The following is a 16,325-nucleotide window of genomic DNA, read 5'->3' as shown; positions in this document are numbered from 1 at the left end:
CCCCACCACCATTCTGTGTAAACTCTAGAGACTGTTGTGTTTGAAATTCCCAGCAAATCAACAGTTTCTGTAATACTCAAACCAGCCTTTCTGGTACCAATATCCACGCCATGGCCAAAATCACATAATGAGATCTTTTCCAATTCTGATGTTTGAAGTGAAAATTAACTGAAGCTCTTGACCTGTATCTGCATGATTTTTATGCATCACTCTGCTGCAACATGATTGCAAGAATGTGCGCTTGTACAGATGTTCCTAATAAAGTAGACGGTGCGCATATACACAAATATAAAATGTACAGCAATATAAAATGAGTGCTCAGTGATACGTTTTGGTATAATTTCATTTTATTTCACTGAGATTTTTTTAAAAGGGTTTCCAACCATACAAAACTCACTATGAACACTGCTCTTGTAAACCAGTTAGACACTGTGTGTGCTTGGCGATTTAAAAAAAAAAAAAAAAAGAGAGAAATCACAAAATGTCAAAGCCACGCAACTTGCCTAATGGTTTCACACCAAAATGAGATCCACATGTGATTAAAGCAGACATTTTGAAGTCGTCTAAGACTCTCTTCACCAACAAAACCACAAGTTCAAACTGTGTATGATGTTTTGATCACAGCTTTAATGCAATGGGATGGACCCATGGTTTCAAGCAGATTATAAACAACAGCTTTAAGGTTAAAAACACCACATGACACCAGACGAGGAGTGTTTGCAGCCTAAAATTTAAGACAATTAAATCTTCCAGACCTTTCATTCGTAAAATCTAATTTACAGTAAATTAAACTTTTACACTCTGCTCAGCAGCAATAGAAATGTAGCTCGTCAGCTTGCTAAAATTAATCCTACTAATGAACTGGCTTGCTGCTCTTAGGATGGACAAAAGAATTAGAAGGAAAGACAGGGGGAGTGTGTTAAGTAGAACTGAAATGCCCAGATAGAAATCATAACAGCTGTTCGTTCATCTGAATTAGAAATCCGTACAGATTATTTGGCACGTTATTATAAAAATGTAAACATTCACCGTACATAAAATGTTCACAGCAAAACGTGGCTCAGTTCGTGGATTCTGCAGTAATGACAGTCAGGCATGTGCCGATAACAAGTTATACAACATACCATTTAAAATGTTTGTGCTGTGATAAAATCTTAAGAGTTCATTTTTACACATTTTGATGGCAATCGTCTCAAAAAAGGCAGAACACTGGGACTCCTACTAAGCTGTTTGTACTGAAGTGATTTATAGGAAATACAATATTGAAATATAATAAACTATAGGCAGCACTTTTAGAACAATGACTAACTCCGCTGTTCCCTAGTCCTCATCTGATTCTATTTTAAAATCTATTTTGGTACAAGTTCCTTTCTTCAATAATTTTATTTATAGAACTGCACCGATGCTGGTACTTGATCAAAACTAAAACATTGTGATACTCAGCACATATCATGCTATATAATATGGACATGAGTGTTTTACCAGGAAATACACCACTCTATTTTTCATACGAGCTACATCCGGGACATGGAAAACCAAAACTGTGACATCGATCTCGATATGCCACTCGTGAGGAACTTCTCATCTCGTCTCATTATCTGTAGCCGCTTTATCCTGTTCTACAGGGTCGCAGGCAAGCTGGAGCCTATCCCAGCTGACTACGGGCGAAAGGCGGGGTACACCCTGGACAAGTCGCCAGGTCATCACAGGGCTGACACATAGACACAGACAACCATTCACACTCACATTCGCACCTACGGTCAATTTAGAGTCACCAGTTAACCTAACCTGCATGTCTTTGGACTGTGGGGGAAACCGGAGCACCCGGAGGAAACCCACGCGGACACGGGGAGAACATGCAAACTCCACACAGAAAGGCCCTCGCCGGCCACGGGGCTCGAACCCGGACCTTCTTGCTGTGAGGCGACAGCGCTAACCACTACACCACCGTGCCGCCTCGTGAGGAACTTTTGATAAATGTGGGTACTTTTTGTTTGTGAATGTGTCTATATAATAAAAAGAAAAATCATACATTGGCTTGAAGATATGAAGTTTATCTTCTCGTGTTGAAAAATTTGCATTTTTCAGACGAAATGCATCACGGATCTGAGTGACATTTCCTGATATTTCACACCAATGATGCCACTCCCAGTGTTTTCCCACTGACTAGATGCACGTTGTCAAAATGGCAAACGGTTCAAAAGTAAAATTCTTTTGATTAACTTGCGCATTTTTTTTTTGTGGCTGTGTCCATATAATATCAAGAACATTGCATGGTGGCACGAAGATATGAAGTTTATCTTCTTGTGCTGAAAAATATATCACTTGTTCGCTTCCCTCACTTATGATATATGCATTCACCATTCAAAGATAAATGTCATATCTTCGTGCCACTATGTAGTATCATATATTATATACACAGTGGCATGCAAAAGTTTGGGCACCCTTGCTGAAAACATCTGTTACTGTGAATAGTTAAGTGAGCAGAAGATGAACTGATCACCAAAAGGCATAAAGGTAAAGACGACACATTTCTTTTCAGCATTTTATGTAAGATTTGTGTATTATTTTTGTTTTGTACAATTGGAGAGTGAAAAAAGAAAAGGAATACCATGCGAAAGTTTGGGCACCCTAATACATTTGAGTTCTCAGGTAACTTTTACCAAGGTTCCAGACTAATTAGCTTATTGAGCTGTAGCATGTTCAAATTCTTCGTTAGGAAAGGTCAGATGATGCAGATTTCAAAGCTGTATAAATTCTCTGACTCCTCAAACTTGTCCCTAAAATCAACAGCCATGGGCTCCTCTAAGCAACTCCCTCGCATTCTGAATAATAAAATAATTGATGCTCACAAAGCAGGAGAAGGCTACAAGAACATAGCAAAGTGTTTTCAGGTAGCTGTTTCCTCAGATTGTAATGTTATTAAGAAATGGCAGTTAACAGAAACAGTGGAGATCAAGGTGAGGTCTGGAAGATGAAGAAAACTTTCTGAAAGAACTGCTCGTTGGATTGCTAGAAAGGCAAATAAAAACCCTGTTTGACTGCAAAAGACCTTCAGAAAGATTTAGCAGACCCTGGAGTGGTGGTGCACTGTTCTACTATGCAGCGACACCTGAACAAATATGACCTTCATGGAAGAGTCATCAGAAGAAAGCCTTTCCTGCGTCCTAGCCACAAAATTCAGTGTCTGAAGTTTGCAAATGAACATCTAAATAAGCCTGATGCATTTTGGAAACAAGTCCTGTGGACTGATGAAATCAAAATAGAACTTTTTGGCCACAATGTGCAAAGGTATGTTTGGAGAAAAAAGGGTGCCAAATTCCAGGAAAAGAACACCTCTCCAACTCTGAAGCATGGGTGTGGATCGGTCATGCTTTGGGGTTGTGTTGCAGCCAGTGGCACAGGGCACATTTCACTGGTTGAGGGAAGCATGGATTCGAATAAATACCAGCAAACTCTGGAAGCAAACATCACACTATTTGTAAAAAAAAAGTTGAAGTTAAAAAGAGGATGGGTCCTACAATAAGACGATGATCCAAAACACCTCAAAAATCTACAATGGAATACCTCAAGAGGCCCAAGCTGAAGGTTTTGCCCTGGCCCTCACAGTCCCCTGACCTAAACATCATTGAAAATCTGTGGATAGATCTCAAAAGAGCAGTGCATGCAAGACAGCCCAGGAAACTTGTAGAACTGGAAGCCTTTTGCAAGGATGAATGTGTGAAATCCCCCAGGTATGAACTGAAAGATTATTAGCTGGCTACAAAAAGTGTTTACAAGCTGTGATACTTGCCAAAGAGGGTGTTACTAGGTACTAACCATGCAGGGTGCCCAAACTTTTGCTCTGGGCCCTTTTCCTTTTTTGTCATTTTGAAAATGTAAAAGATGAAAAAAATAGTTTTTGCTTAAAATATAAAGGAAATGAGTCATCTTTAACTTTATGCCTTTTGGAGATCATTTCATCTTCAACTTGCTTAACTGTTCACAGTAACAGCAATTTTGACCAGGGGTGCCCAAACTTATACACACACACAAACCCCCAATGATATATGGGAATTTAATATCAGCACATGCCCAACAGTCATATTTTGGCACTGACATTCATAATTACAGAATACTGAGAACACCACTACAAAATTTCAACAAGACAGCTATGGTATTAAAAATCACAGCAGTTAGTAAATAAATTTATCATTTACTTATAAAATGGTTTTAGTCATTAACTCCAAAGATGAAGAACAAAAACGATGTATATCCCTCAACATTATACTCCACTCGTCTTGTGATTAACCTTATATTCATGCAATTGTAGCTCAAGGCACCCAAATAGTTCTACATTTGTCGTGTTATCCCTCATCCAAAAATTCCCGTGCAGGGATTGGCCAACGATGGCTCATGCGACATAAATAGTTCCAATGCATTTCGTGACATCAAAAATTAAAAACATGGATATGGTGCGAGTCAGTCATGGTATATCCTGGATATACCTAGCCTGGCAAGCCAGACTAAATGTGAATATTTAGTCTGGCCTCTATCCGTAGACATTTCCGAAGCGGGTAGGAGGAACAAACCGCTGTCTTTCAAACTGTCTGTGCGTATAGGCCAACGCTCTGACCAATCAGCGCAACAGTGACTGTGACGTAGTCAGAGCGACAGAAAGCAGTGGGGGAGGCCTTGAAATAAATAATTTTTCAAAATGCGTATTAATTAATAAACAGGTTCTAGATATTAAGAAGTTTGGAGATAATGACCACAAGTTTGGAGTCTGTACCACATACACATTTTTTTTCCAAGTGTTTTTCAAGGGTTTGCTTAAACTGTTTTTGAGAGTTTTTATTTAGTGGTGTTTGGTGAAATAATTTCCCTTAAATTTAAAATAACGGGAAAATAAGAAACAATCAAAAAGTAATGTTTCAAAGCTGTTTATTAATTCTTCGTACTGCACAAACTAGCCCCATCCTTTTGGCTACGAGCGGAGCCAGCTGGTAGATCAGACTTTTGCCATAGCCGGTCGGCAAAACAGCGAAAACGTCCTTCTTGAAAAGGAATGAGCGGAGAGCCTCTTCCTGCTCATGTTTCAACGAAAACTCCAAGTCTAATTCTTCTAAAACTGATTCCAAAGCGGAGTCAAACGCGCGCTGTTCACTAGCCCGAAGCCATCTTTCCTGTTGCGCTTTCTCCAGCGTCGCGCAGCTTTGTCGTCACTCCTGCAAAAGCCCGTCCAAAGAATCCAAACAAAAACCTTGCGTTGTGATTGGCGGGCACGATTTGATGCCCGGGGTGTTTTTGTTTATATGGTGCGAGGCTAGACCCATTCGCTAGGCAAAAATATTTTTGGCCGCTAGGCGGTTGGGTCTAGTTTACTAGGCTAGGATATACCATGAACTGACGTCACAATTTCAAGCTACATGGCCGACACAGCTGTGGCTCCACGAGTATTTCTGTGTGTAGATCTATGCATCATGATCATGCCTAGCGAGGCAGGCGATAGCATGGTACACTGCACATGCGCAGGTCAAAGGTTGCTCCGATGTAAACAACAAACATGTCTGCCTCCAGTGAGTTTATGCCGAGATTCGACCTTAACACTTCTTTTTAGTTTGGAATTTTTTGATGAGGGATATAGATCAAATACACCATGCACTGAGAAGCACCGCGAATTATGGATTCTCTGAGGTGACCGGAATAGCGTCACCCCAGAGAATCCATAATTTCAACCAGAGCCTCTCAGTGCATGGTATATCTGATTAATATTGGGTGTTGCTGACTCAATTGAACTGCTACTCACTAATGTTTTTCGTAGAGAGATAGTGCAGTGGACCATCATCACTTATGTGAAATTTTTGCAGTTAGATGTTGTGTGTTTGCACAGCAGCACTCAACAAGCCATTATTGATCCCTGTAGGATTCACGGAATAATTAGATAAAAACACTTCTATTGTGAATTACAGGTGACTCAGCAGTGACACGTACCAACGGTTTTACACACAGATTTAAACCATCTCAACTTTACACTGTTCCAGGATGTTGATGTGCTAATCCCAGTACGGGAACCCTCCAGTCTCAACAATGCTGTACCTTGACCGAGATCAGTAAAAGACCCATAATGTTTCACAGTGGAGAAAATAAAGTATCTGGAATGTCCCATGCCCATCCTTCCGTCACATGCACTGGTTTGCATCAACTGCTCACGGAAATCTATGGGTTCCAGCCTACTGTGAAATATTGTTCCACAGTTGTGTATACTACAAGACTCTTTTACAACCTTATATATTTTGACAGATTTCCGACAGTATGAATGCAGGGTTATAGTAATGTTCTTAGAAATGCTCATATCAAAAAGATCATAGACCAAAGAGAGCATGGGTTCATATATCTAAGTCTTCAAGTAAAGGAAGTGAACTGACAGTAAATATGTACATGTATTTTTTTTTGTTGTTGTTCTAGTTACCATGCATGCTAGATACTGGAGGAACTGTGGTTTGATGAACACCAGACAACCTCCAAAAGGTTCACCCCAGAGCTGTTTAAAAAAAAAAAAATCACAATCACCATGGACATGGATGTTATGGCAATATTTCAGTGACTTCTTGGAACTGCACTTTTTCTCTGGGGAAGAATGATTACACATCTTCAATAGAAAAAAAAAGAACTTACATTACAAGCATTTACCAGATGCTCTTATCCAGACAACAAACAACATACCCAGAGCAGCCTGGGGAGCAGTTGAAGGTTCAGTGCCTTGCTCAAGGGCACTTCAGCCATTCCTGCTGGTCCAAGGAATCGAACCTGCAACCTTGTGGTCCCAAAGCTGCTTCTTGAACCATTAGGTCATGGATTTGGTGAGTTTTCATTTATTTTGGGTTTTCTGAAAATCAACACAGGGTCAAGATTATGACTGCAGGGTCAATACAGCACACCTATTTGGCTTCACTTTGATTAGATGCTTTTGGTAGCCATCAACAAGCTCTTGGCAGAGTTCTGGTTGGATATTTGACCACTCTTCTTGGCAGAATTGTTAGAGTTCAATTAAAATTTGTTGGTTTCCTGGCATGGATATGACCTTTAAGAACAGTCCACAAGACTCCACAGATTTTTGAGTGTGTTGAGGTCAGGACTTTGGGAAGGCCATTCTAAAAGCTATAAAAGCTTCTTTATCTACACACTCTGAAAATAAAGTACATTATTGTACCTTTAGGGGTACATCGGCTTGTCACTAGGTCAGTACCCCTTAAGGTACAGATCTGTACTCTTTAGATACTGCATGGGAACATGTATGGACCTTTCTGGCCCTAAAAAAAGGTGCACAGTTACCCTAAGGTCCAATAATGAGCTCTTAGGGGTACATTAGTGTAGATTGTACCTTGGGGGACAGAAATGGACTCTTACTGTATCCCTGTTACTGACCGTGCATTCCACAACCAGCTTTGATGTATTTGGGGTCATTGCCCTGTTGGAACTCCCAATTATATCCAAGTTTAAACCATCTAGCTGATAGTTTAAGGTTATGTTGAAGAATTCTGAGGTAGTCCTCCTTCATTATTATTCCATCCACTTTGTTTAACCATGTTTCACAGTTGGTACAATGTTCTTGGGGGTGAATTCCTCACCTTTCCCTGTGGCCAAACAACTCAATCTTTGTCTGGTCGGACAATAAAACTTTCTGCCAGAAGATTCTCTTTGTCTATGTGATCAGCTGTAAACTTTAGTCAAGCTTGAAGAGATCAATTTTAGAGCAGGGGCTTCCATCTTAAACAGCAGCCTCTCAATCCATGGGGATGTAAAAAAAAGTCACTTGACTGTAGACAGTGACGTTGGTGTACCTGATCACCTAACCCAATTTCCTCTTAGCTGAGGGTCACAGTTTTGGTCTTCTTCCAGACCTTGGCAAAGTGGCTTCACCTCCCAATAACTTGTACTTGTCAAACAAACCTTTTTTTGGGCACAAAGACTCTACCTAGTCAATCATGATCACTAACAAGAAATTAAGAAGCCTTGGCAAGTTAAAAAGACACTTTGGAACTTTTAGCACTAAATTAAATACGTTGATGTATGTATAAATTTGACCCCGTGTTGATTTCAGAAAACCCAAAATAAAGTTAAAACTTGTACATCAAATTCTTGTTTAATTATTGAAGATGCTGTACAATCATTCTTCACCAGAAAAAGAACAGTCCAAAGAAATTACTGAAAGCAGAATATTGTCACGATCATGTCCATGATAGCGTATGAAAACTTCCGACCCCAACAGTATGTTTAAAAGAGGCTCAGGATGGTTCCCCCTAATGAAGGCTGGTGAAGCCAGAGTTGCATTTTAGGTTTCATCATCAATATCGTTAAATTCACATGCAGGAACAAAAAGACATACAAATACAGTAGTTTAAGAAGGGGGGGGGGGGGGGGGGGGGACTCAGGACGGTCAGGATGTTCTCTACTGGGAGGTTGGAGAGTGCAGCGCTGACGTTTCTCCTCTTTGGTCCAGCTCGTTCTGAAGCCGTGTCAGATCCTCCAGCTCCTCTAGCTCCCGGAACTGACGGTCAGTTTTGTGACTGACAAGCGAGCGGTAAAAATGGACAGCAAAGACAATAAAGATGAGGCCAAATGGCACCATGATAGAGGTTGAGGTGATGGCGGCAGCCACCCCAGCTGAGACTGTACCATTTTTCTGATTCTTGGGTCTGATGGGTAAAAACTTGACCCAGCAGAGCAGGACGACCTCAGCAAGGAAGAGCAGTGTGCCAATGACGGTTGAAAAGGCCCAGGCTAGCTCGACATGGCGATGCATACGTTCATGTGGAGACTCACGAACCGAGTTCAGGTTGTGTACATTGCTGACAGCCTCGATGTTGGGCAGGATGCAGGTGCTGATCATCAGAGCAAAGAGATGAACTGCCACCAAGACTGTGGTGCATGCACTGAATGCGATCAACAGACCAGGGGGGTATTCATGACTTGTATCCAGCTGAACCTCCACCATTGCGACCTACACACACACACACACACACACACAGAGAGAGAAGACTGAGAAGCATGTCTCTATTTTCTACTCCGTGTCAATTTAAAACAGACGTCTCATCTGTTCAGAGTTGATGGCACTAGTCAAAAGTATTAAAAGGTAATTATCAGTCATTGGCTGCTTTGTATGCAAGGAATTTTCTATTGAAAACCTGTGGTATGGGGTCAAATTCCAGTTTTGTTTTTTATGATTTGACTGGCCACTTTATTAGAAACACCATACAGAGTCGTGCTCTCAGATTATAATCATTTCTGCTAGGCATGGATTTCACAACGTGTTGGAAACATTCCTCTGAGATTCTGGTCCATGTTAACATGATTTTGTAACAGTACTGCTGTAAATTTGTCAGCTGCACATTCATGCTGCGAATGTCCTATTGTACCACATCAAAAACGTGCTCTATTGGTTTCAGATGTGGTGACTGGGGACACCACGGATATAACCCGAACTCACGGTCATGTTCATGGAACAAATTCGCGCCAACTTGTCCTTCGTGACATGGTGCATTATCATGCTGGAAATAGCCAATATACAAGTTAATATTGGTTAATTGTGGCTATAAAAGGGATTTATGTGGTCTGCCACAATGCTCAGTCTGTGGCCTTCGAACAATGCATGAGTGATCGATATTAAGGGGTCCCAGCACGTGCCAAGAAAAACATTCCCCACGCCATTATACTACCACCACCAGCCTGAATTGATGACAAGGCAGATTGGGTCCATGGATGCATACTTTTGATGCCAAATTCTGACCCTACTGTCCACAGAAATTTATCAGACCAGGCTCCTGAGTCACACAACAAAAAAGCATTTCATCCTTTTGCCTGGAGATCACGACTTTGAATGCCAATGAGGACATAGAGATCCATGGCCAAGAGTCTCCAAGAGAGAAAAATTTATCAAAACTGACCATGCTCTCAGGGTGGTAGGTGTGGCATACACACTTCCCTATCAATTATAGCAACACTAGCTGCTATAATTCAAGAATGCAGAAGTCGATAGATAGTGCTTCCCTCAGAGTGTGTTACGCCACCTCGTGATATTGTATGAGCAGCAGTTTGAAAAGTTGTGGTCATGTGAGGAAGCACATGTTACCCTTTAACCCTCCCTAGTTGGTAGCTGTTGTGTGATCAGGGAGGTCTGACCGGAGGGTAGGAATTACTAAATTCCCCAAGACTAAACTGGGGAGCCATTATAGCCTCAAATCATTATTCCTGGCTGACTGGCCTTAACTTATCGTGGTACATTACATTAATGGCATTTAGCAGACACTCTTATCCAGAGTGATGTACAATATAACCCAGAGCAGCCTGGAGAGCAGTAGGAGGTTTGGTGCCTTGCTCAAGGGCACTTCAGTCATTTCTGCTGGTCCAGGGAATCAAACATAACCTTTTGGTCCCAAAGCTGCTTCTCTAACTATTAAGCCATGGCTTCCCCAAGCTTCCTGAAAGTCTTCTACTATTGTCGTCCACTTACCCGAGATGCTTTTCTGTTTACCACGGTTGTAAAGAGTGCCTATTTGCATCACCAGTGCTTTCCTGCCAGCTTGAACAAGTCTGTGCCGCGTTTCCCAAAAGCATTGCGACACAAAGATTATTAAACGGTACAGCAAGCAGCACAAGGAGTCAAGTCAAGTCTGTTTGTATGCGTAGCGCTTTTAACAACAGACATTGTCCCAAAGCAGCTTTACAGAATTTGAATGACTTAAGACATGAGCTAATTTTATCCTTAATCTATCCCCAATGAGCAAGCCTGTGGTGACTGTGGCAAGGGAAAAGGCAAGGCAAGTTTATTTATATAGCACATTTCATACACAATAGCAGTTCAATGTGCTTTACAGAAGTAAAAACAAACAGTAAACAATAGAGAAATAAAATTACATAAAATAATTCTCTTTATTCTAAAATAATTAATTAAAAGAATTAAAAGAATTAAAAGAAAATAATAAGAATTAAACAATAGTAGAAATAAAATATTAAAATGCCAAAAAGAAAAAGGAGAAAAAGAAAAAAAAAACTAGCAGAATAAAATAGAATAAAGTTAAAGTAAATTTAAAATATGCAGAGAAAGTAAAGATTATAAAAAATGTAAAAAATATTAATTATTTAACAGACAGCATCTGAAAACAGCTTGGTCTTTAACCTAGATTTGAAGCTGCCAACAGCAGGAGCATTTTTAATGTCCTCTGGCAGTTGGTTCCATAGCTGTACTGCATAGTAGCTAAAAGCTGCTTCACCACACTTTGTTTTAACAACTGGTTTTAATAGTAAATTTTTCTGTTTTGATCTGGTAGATCTGATTGGGTTAGGCCGCTGCAACATATCAGAGAGGTAATTGGGCCCTGTACCATTTAGAGATTTGTACACCAGCAGCAATGCTTTAAAGTCAATTCTGTAGCTTACTGGAAGCCAGTGAAGGGACCTTAGAATTGGAGTAATGTGCTCTGTTCTTTTTGTTCGTGTGAGAACCCTAGCCGCTGCATCTCCCTCAGACGACATGAGAAAGAAACCTCAAGAGGAACCAGACTCAAAAGGGGACCCATCCTCATTTGGGCAACAACAGACAACATTAACAGTTTTAACACGAAGTCAGTTTCGCTGAGGTTATAACGCTCCATTAACGGAAACTTGAGTGCAATGAACGCTCGCTCTCCTAGTCAAGATGTTTTCAGGAAACGTCTTGACGGCAAGATATCTGGTTAGTTATTTTCCTCTGAACTCTCATCATGAAGGCATTTCCACCCACAGAACTGCAACTCGCTGTATATTTTTCACACCCTTGTGTTCCAAAATACTCAGAACAGTCCATCTAGTACCGTCAACCATTAAAGGTCACGGTTTTGATATCAGTTTGTGATGATCTGAAACTCGCCCTGTATTTGCATGAATTTTGCATTGCACTGCTGCTGCTGCTATATGAAGACTGGATGATAACTGCATCAATGAACATGCGTACAGGTGTTCATAATAAAGTGGCCAGGGAGTTGTAGTTTTGTAGATTCTTGCTATGTTTTTGAGCCAAGGTGGTGGTGGTGGTGGTTTAAAAAACAAACAAACCCTGATTAAACCATGAATATATTATTATTATTATTATTATTATTATTATTATTATTATTGGGAATTGCAGACAAACATCTGGCATAAACCCTGAATAGACATGTTCAGCTTTTTAAAACAATAAACATGTGTTACTCAATGCCTAATATATGGTGTCCAGGTGTGTATTTTTTAAGACAGGACAGTGTGAAGAAGATGAAGTGCTGCTCTGGAGAAGCTCTAGACAGAGCGGAGTTACTCACCATGGCGAAGCCGGACAGCAGAGCTGAAGTGCGGCTCGTGGCTTTGAGCTTCGCCCGGCTCAGATAGAGCTTCCGCCAGGACAGAGCCTGTAGAGACAGCTCACTTCCGCTCATCGCGCGCACAACAGAACAAACACACTAGTAAATGAATCCCTGCTGCGGTTTTAGAGGTAAATCATTAAAAAGAACGCGTCCCAAATGTCACCCGACTCGAACCTCTACATTTCTCTGGCTCACCACCTGCCTGCCTCCTGCATGAGGAGTTACCCAGAATCCTCTGCGCTTCCTTTAGCTCCAGCCTCTCTTTCACAGACACTTCGAGTCCTCCTGACTACACATTTTCATACTTAAATATAGACTACTGAATACGCTTTAATTATGGAAGCCCATCTCAGCCTTGAAGCTATTCATAATAATGAGAAAGTATCTCATACTGTCATGATCATAACAAGACCATCAGTGATGGTGGAGCTCAGTCCAGCCCCATCTACTCCAGAAGGAATGATCTAAAGTGGGCCACCTTGCACAAACTATATAGAAGCTATATTAGGAATACCAGAAAGAATCCAAGCCGGTGAGGAATTAACTGAGAAGAAGTGATTTTTGTTGAACTGCTCATTAAGGCTTAATTAGTCCATAACTTCATTAATAATTGTAATTAAGCAAATCTGGGTAGAAGTTATATGCACCCTAGGTCCCCCCTACTTTCCTGCCAGAAAGAATCAAAATCAGAGAAGAAGCCATTTGTGTGGAAACTGCTCGGTAGGGATTGACTAATTAATTACTCCATATCTTCATTATTAATTGCAATTATGCAAACTTGGGTAGACGCTACAGTATATGCATCCCAGGCAGACCGACCTTCCTGCCAAAAAGAATAAAAATCGGTGAAGAATTGAGAGAGAAGCTATTTGTGTGGAAACTGCTCATTAGGGATCGATTAATTAATTACTCCATATATTTTATTAATTATAATTATGCAAATTTGGGTAGAAGCTACAGTATATGCACCCTAGATCCCCCCGACCTTCCTGCCAAAAAGAATAAAAATCGGTGAAGAACTGAGGGAGAAGAAGCCCTTTGTGTGGAAACTGTGCAGTAGGGCTTGATTCATTAATTACTCCATATCTTCATTATTAATTGCAATTATGCAAATTTGGGTTGAAGCTACAGTATATGCATCCCAGGCAGACCGACCTTCCTGCCAAAAAGAATAAAAATCGGTGAAGAATTGAGGGAGAAGAAGCCATTTGTGTGGAAACTGCTCGGTAGGGATTGACTGACTAATTAATTACTCCATATCTTCATTATTAATTGCAATTATGCACACTTGGGTAGACGCTACAGTATATGCATCCCAGGCAGACCGACCTTCCTGCCAAAAAGAATAAAAATCGGTGAAGAATTGAAAGAGAAGAAGCTATTTGTGTGGAAACTGCTCATTAGGGATTGATTAATTAATTACTCCATATCTTTTATTAATTGTAATTATGCAAATTTGGGTAGAAGCTACAGTATATGCACCCTAGATCCCCCCTACCTTCCTGCCAAAAAGAATAAAAATCGGTGAAGAACTGAGGGAGAAGAAGCCATTTGTGTGGAAACTGTGCAGTAGGGCTTGATTCATTAATTACTCCATATCTTCATTATTAATTGCAATTATGCAAATTTGGGTTGAAGCTACAGTATATACATCCCAGGCAGACCGACCTTCCTGCCAAAAAGAATAAAAATCGGTGAAGAATTGAGGGAGAAGAAGCCATTTGTGTGGAAACTGCTCGGTAGGGATTGACTAATTAATTACTCCATATCTTCATTATTAACTGCAATTATGCAAACTTGGGTAGACGCTACAGTATATGCATCCCAGGCAGACCAACCTTCCTGCCAAAAAGAATAAAAACCGGTGAAGAATTGAAAGAGAAGAAGCTATTTGTGTGGCAACTGCTCATTAGGGATTGATTAATTAATTACTCCATATATTTTATTAATTGTAATTATGCAAATTTGGGTAGAAGCTACAGTATATGCACCCTAGGTGCCCCCGACCTTCCTGCCAAAAATGATCAATATCAGTGAAGAATTGAGGGAGAAGAAGCCATTTGTGTGGAAACTGCTCATTAGGAATTGATTAATTAATTACTCCATATCTTTTATTAATTGTAATTATGCAAATTTGGGTAGAAGCTACAGTATATGCACCCTAGATCCCCCCACCTTCCTGCCAAAAAGAATAAAAATCGGTGAAGAACTGAGGGAGAAGAAGCCATTTGTGTGGAAACTGTGCAGTAGGGCTTGATTCATTAATTACTCCATATCTTCATTATTAATTGCAATTATGCAAATTTGGGTTGAAGCTACAGTATATGCATCCCAGGCAGACCGACCTTCCTGCCAAAAAGAATAAAAATCGGTGAAGAATTGAGGGAGAAGAAGCCATTTGTGTGGAAACTGCTCGGTAGGGATTGACTAATTAATTACTCCATATCTTCATTATTAACTGCAATTATGCAAACTTGGGTAGACGCTACAGTATATGCATCCCAGGCAGACCGACCTTCCTGCCAAAAAGAATAAAAACCGGTGAAGAATTGAGAGAGAAGCAGCTATTTGTGTGGCAACTGCTCATTAGGGATTGATTAATTACTCCATATATTTTATTAATTGTAATTATGCAAATTTGGGTAGAAGCTACAGTATATGCACCCTAGGTGCCCCCGACCTTCCTGCCAAAAATGATCAATATCAGTGAAGAATTGAGGGAGAAGAAGCCATTTGTGTGGAAACTGCTCGGTAGGGATTGACTAATTAATTACTCCATATCTTCATTATTAATTGCAATTATGCAAATTTGGGTAGAAGCTACAGTATATGCACCCTAGATCCCCCCTACCTTCCTGCCAAAAAGAATAAAAATCGGTGAAGAATTGAGAGAGAAGAAGCTATTTGTGTGGAAATTGCTCATTAGGGATTGATTAATTAATTACTCCATATATTTTATTAATTGTAATTATGCAAATTTGGGTAGAAGCTACAGTATATGCACCCTAGGTCCCCTGACCTTCCTGCCAAAACGAATAAAAATCTGTGAAGAACTGAGGGAGAAGAAGCCCTTTGTGTGGAAACTGTGCAGTAGGGCTTGATTCATTAATTACTCCATATCTTCATTATAAATTGCAATTATGCAAATTTGGGTTGAAGCTACAGTATATGCATCCCAGGCAGACCGACCTTCCTGCCAAAAAGAATAAAAATCGGTGAAGAATTGAGAAGCGATTTCTGTGGTGTGGACGACGCCAGACGAACAACACATGATGGCATAAGTTCATCACCTGTCAGACAGATGAGCTAACAATGGGAACATTTTCTTAAAATTATGACTTATGAGATAGTAATCCATAAACATCACATAAAAATAAGTCATAATTGTGTGAATGTGAGTGTGAATGGTTGTCTGTGTCTGTCAGCCCTGTGATGACCTGGCGACTTGTCCAGGGTGTACCCCGCCTTTCGCCCGTAGTCAGCTGGGATAGGCTCCAGCTTGCCTGCGACCCTGTAGAACAGGATAAAGCGGCTACAGATAATGAGATGCGAAGTCATAATTTTGAGGAAAAAATACAAGAGACTAATGATTATGAGAGAGGATTTCATTATTAAGGGCGGCACGGTGGTGTAGTGGTTAGCGCTGTCGCCTCACAGCAAGAAGGTCCAGGTTCGAGCCCCGTGGCCAGCGAGGGCCTTTCTGTGCGGAGTTTGCATGTTCTCCCCGTGTCCGCGTGGGTTTCCTCCGGGTGCTCCAGTTTCCCCCACAGTCCAAAGACATGCAGGTTAGGTTAACTGGTGACTCTAAATTGACCGTAGGTGTGAATGTGAGTGTGAATGGTTGTCTGTGTCTATGTGTCAGCCCTGTGATGACCTGGCGACTTGTCCAGGGTGTACCCCGCCTTTCGCCCGTAGTCAGCTGGGATAGGCTCCAGCTTGCCTGCGACCCTGTAGAACAGGATAAAGCGG

At 40.8% G+C, this 16,325-nt stretch overlaps 1 protein-coding gene across 1 annotated transcript; it reads right to left on the bottom strand.

Moving 5' to 3' along the window:
* Positions 1–607: 607 nt before the first annotated feature.
* Positions 608–12,724, bottom strand: orai1b (ORAI calcium release-activated calcium modulator 1b). The gene is made up of 2 exons (XM_060909410.1): positions 12,315–12,724; positions 608–8,983 (listed from the first exon to the last, which is right to left on the bottom strand). The coding sequence occupies exons 1-2, from the start codon at positions 12,426–12,428 to the stop codon at positions 8,432–8,434; spliced, it is 666 nt and encodes a 221-aa protein (XP_060765393.1). The 5' UTR covers positions 12,429–12,724; the 3' UTR covers positions 608–8,431.
* Positions 12,725–16,325: the final 3,601 nt, after the last annotated feature.

Source organism: Neoarius graeffei, chromosome 25, assembly GCF_027579695.1.
Source record: "Neoarius graeffei isolate fNeoGra1 chromosome 25, fNeoGra1.pri, whole genome shotgun sequence".
NCBI classification, from domain to species: Eukaryota; Metazoa; Chordata; class Actinopteri; order Siluriformes; family Ariidae; genus Neoarius; species Neoarius graeffei.
This window is presented reverse-complemented; position numbering and strand designations above follow the sequence as displayed.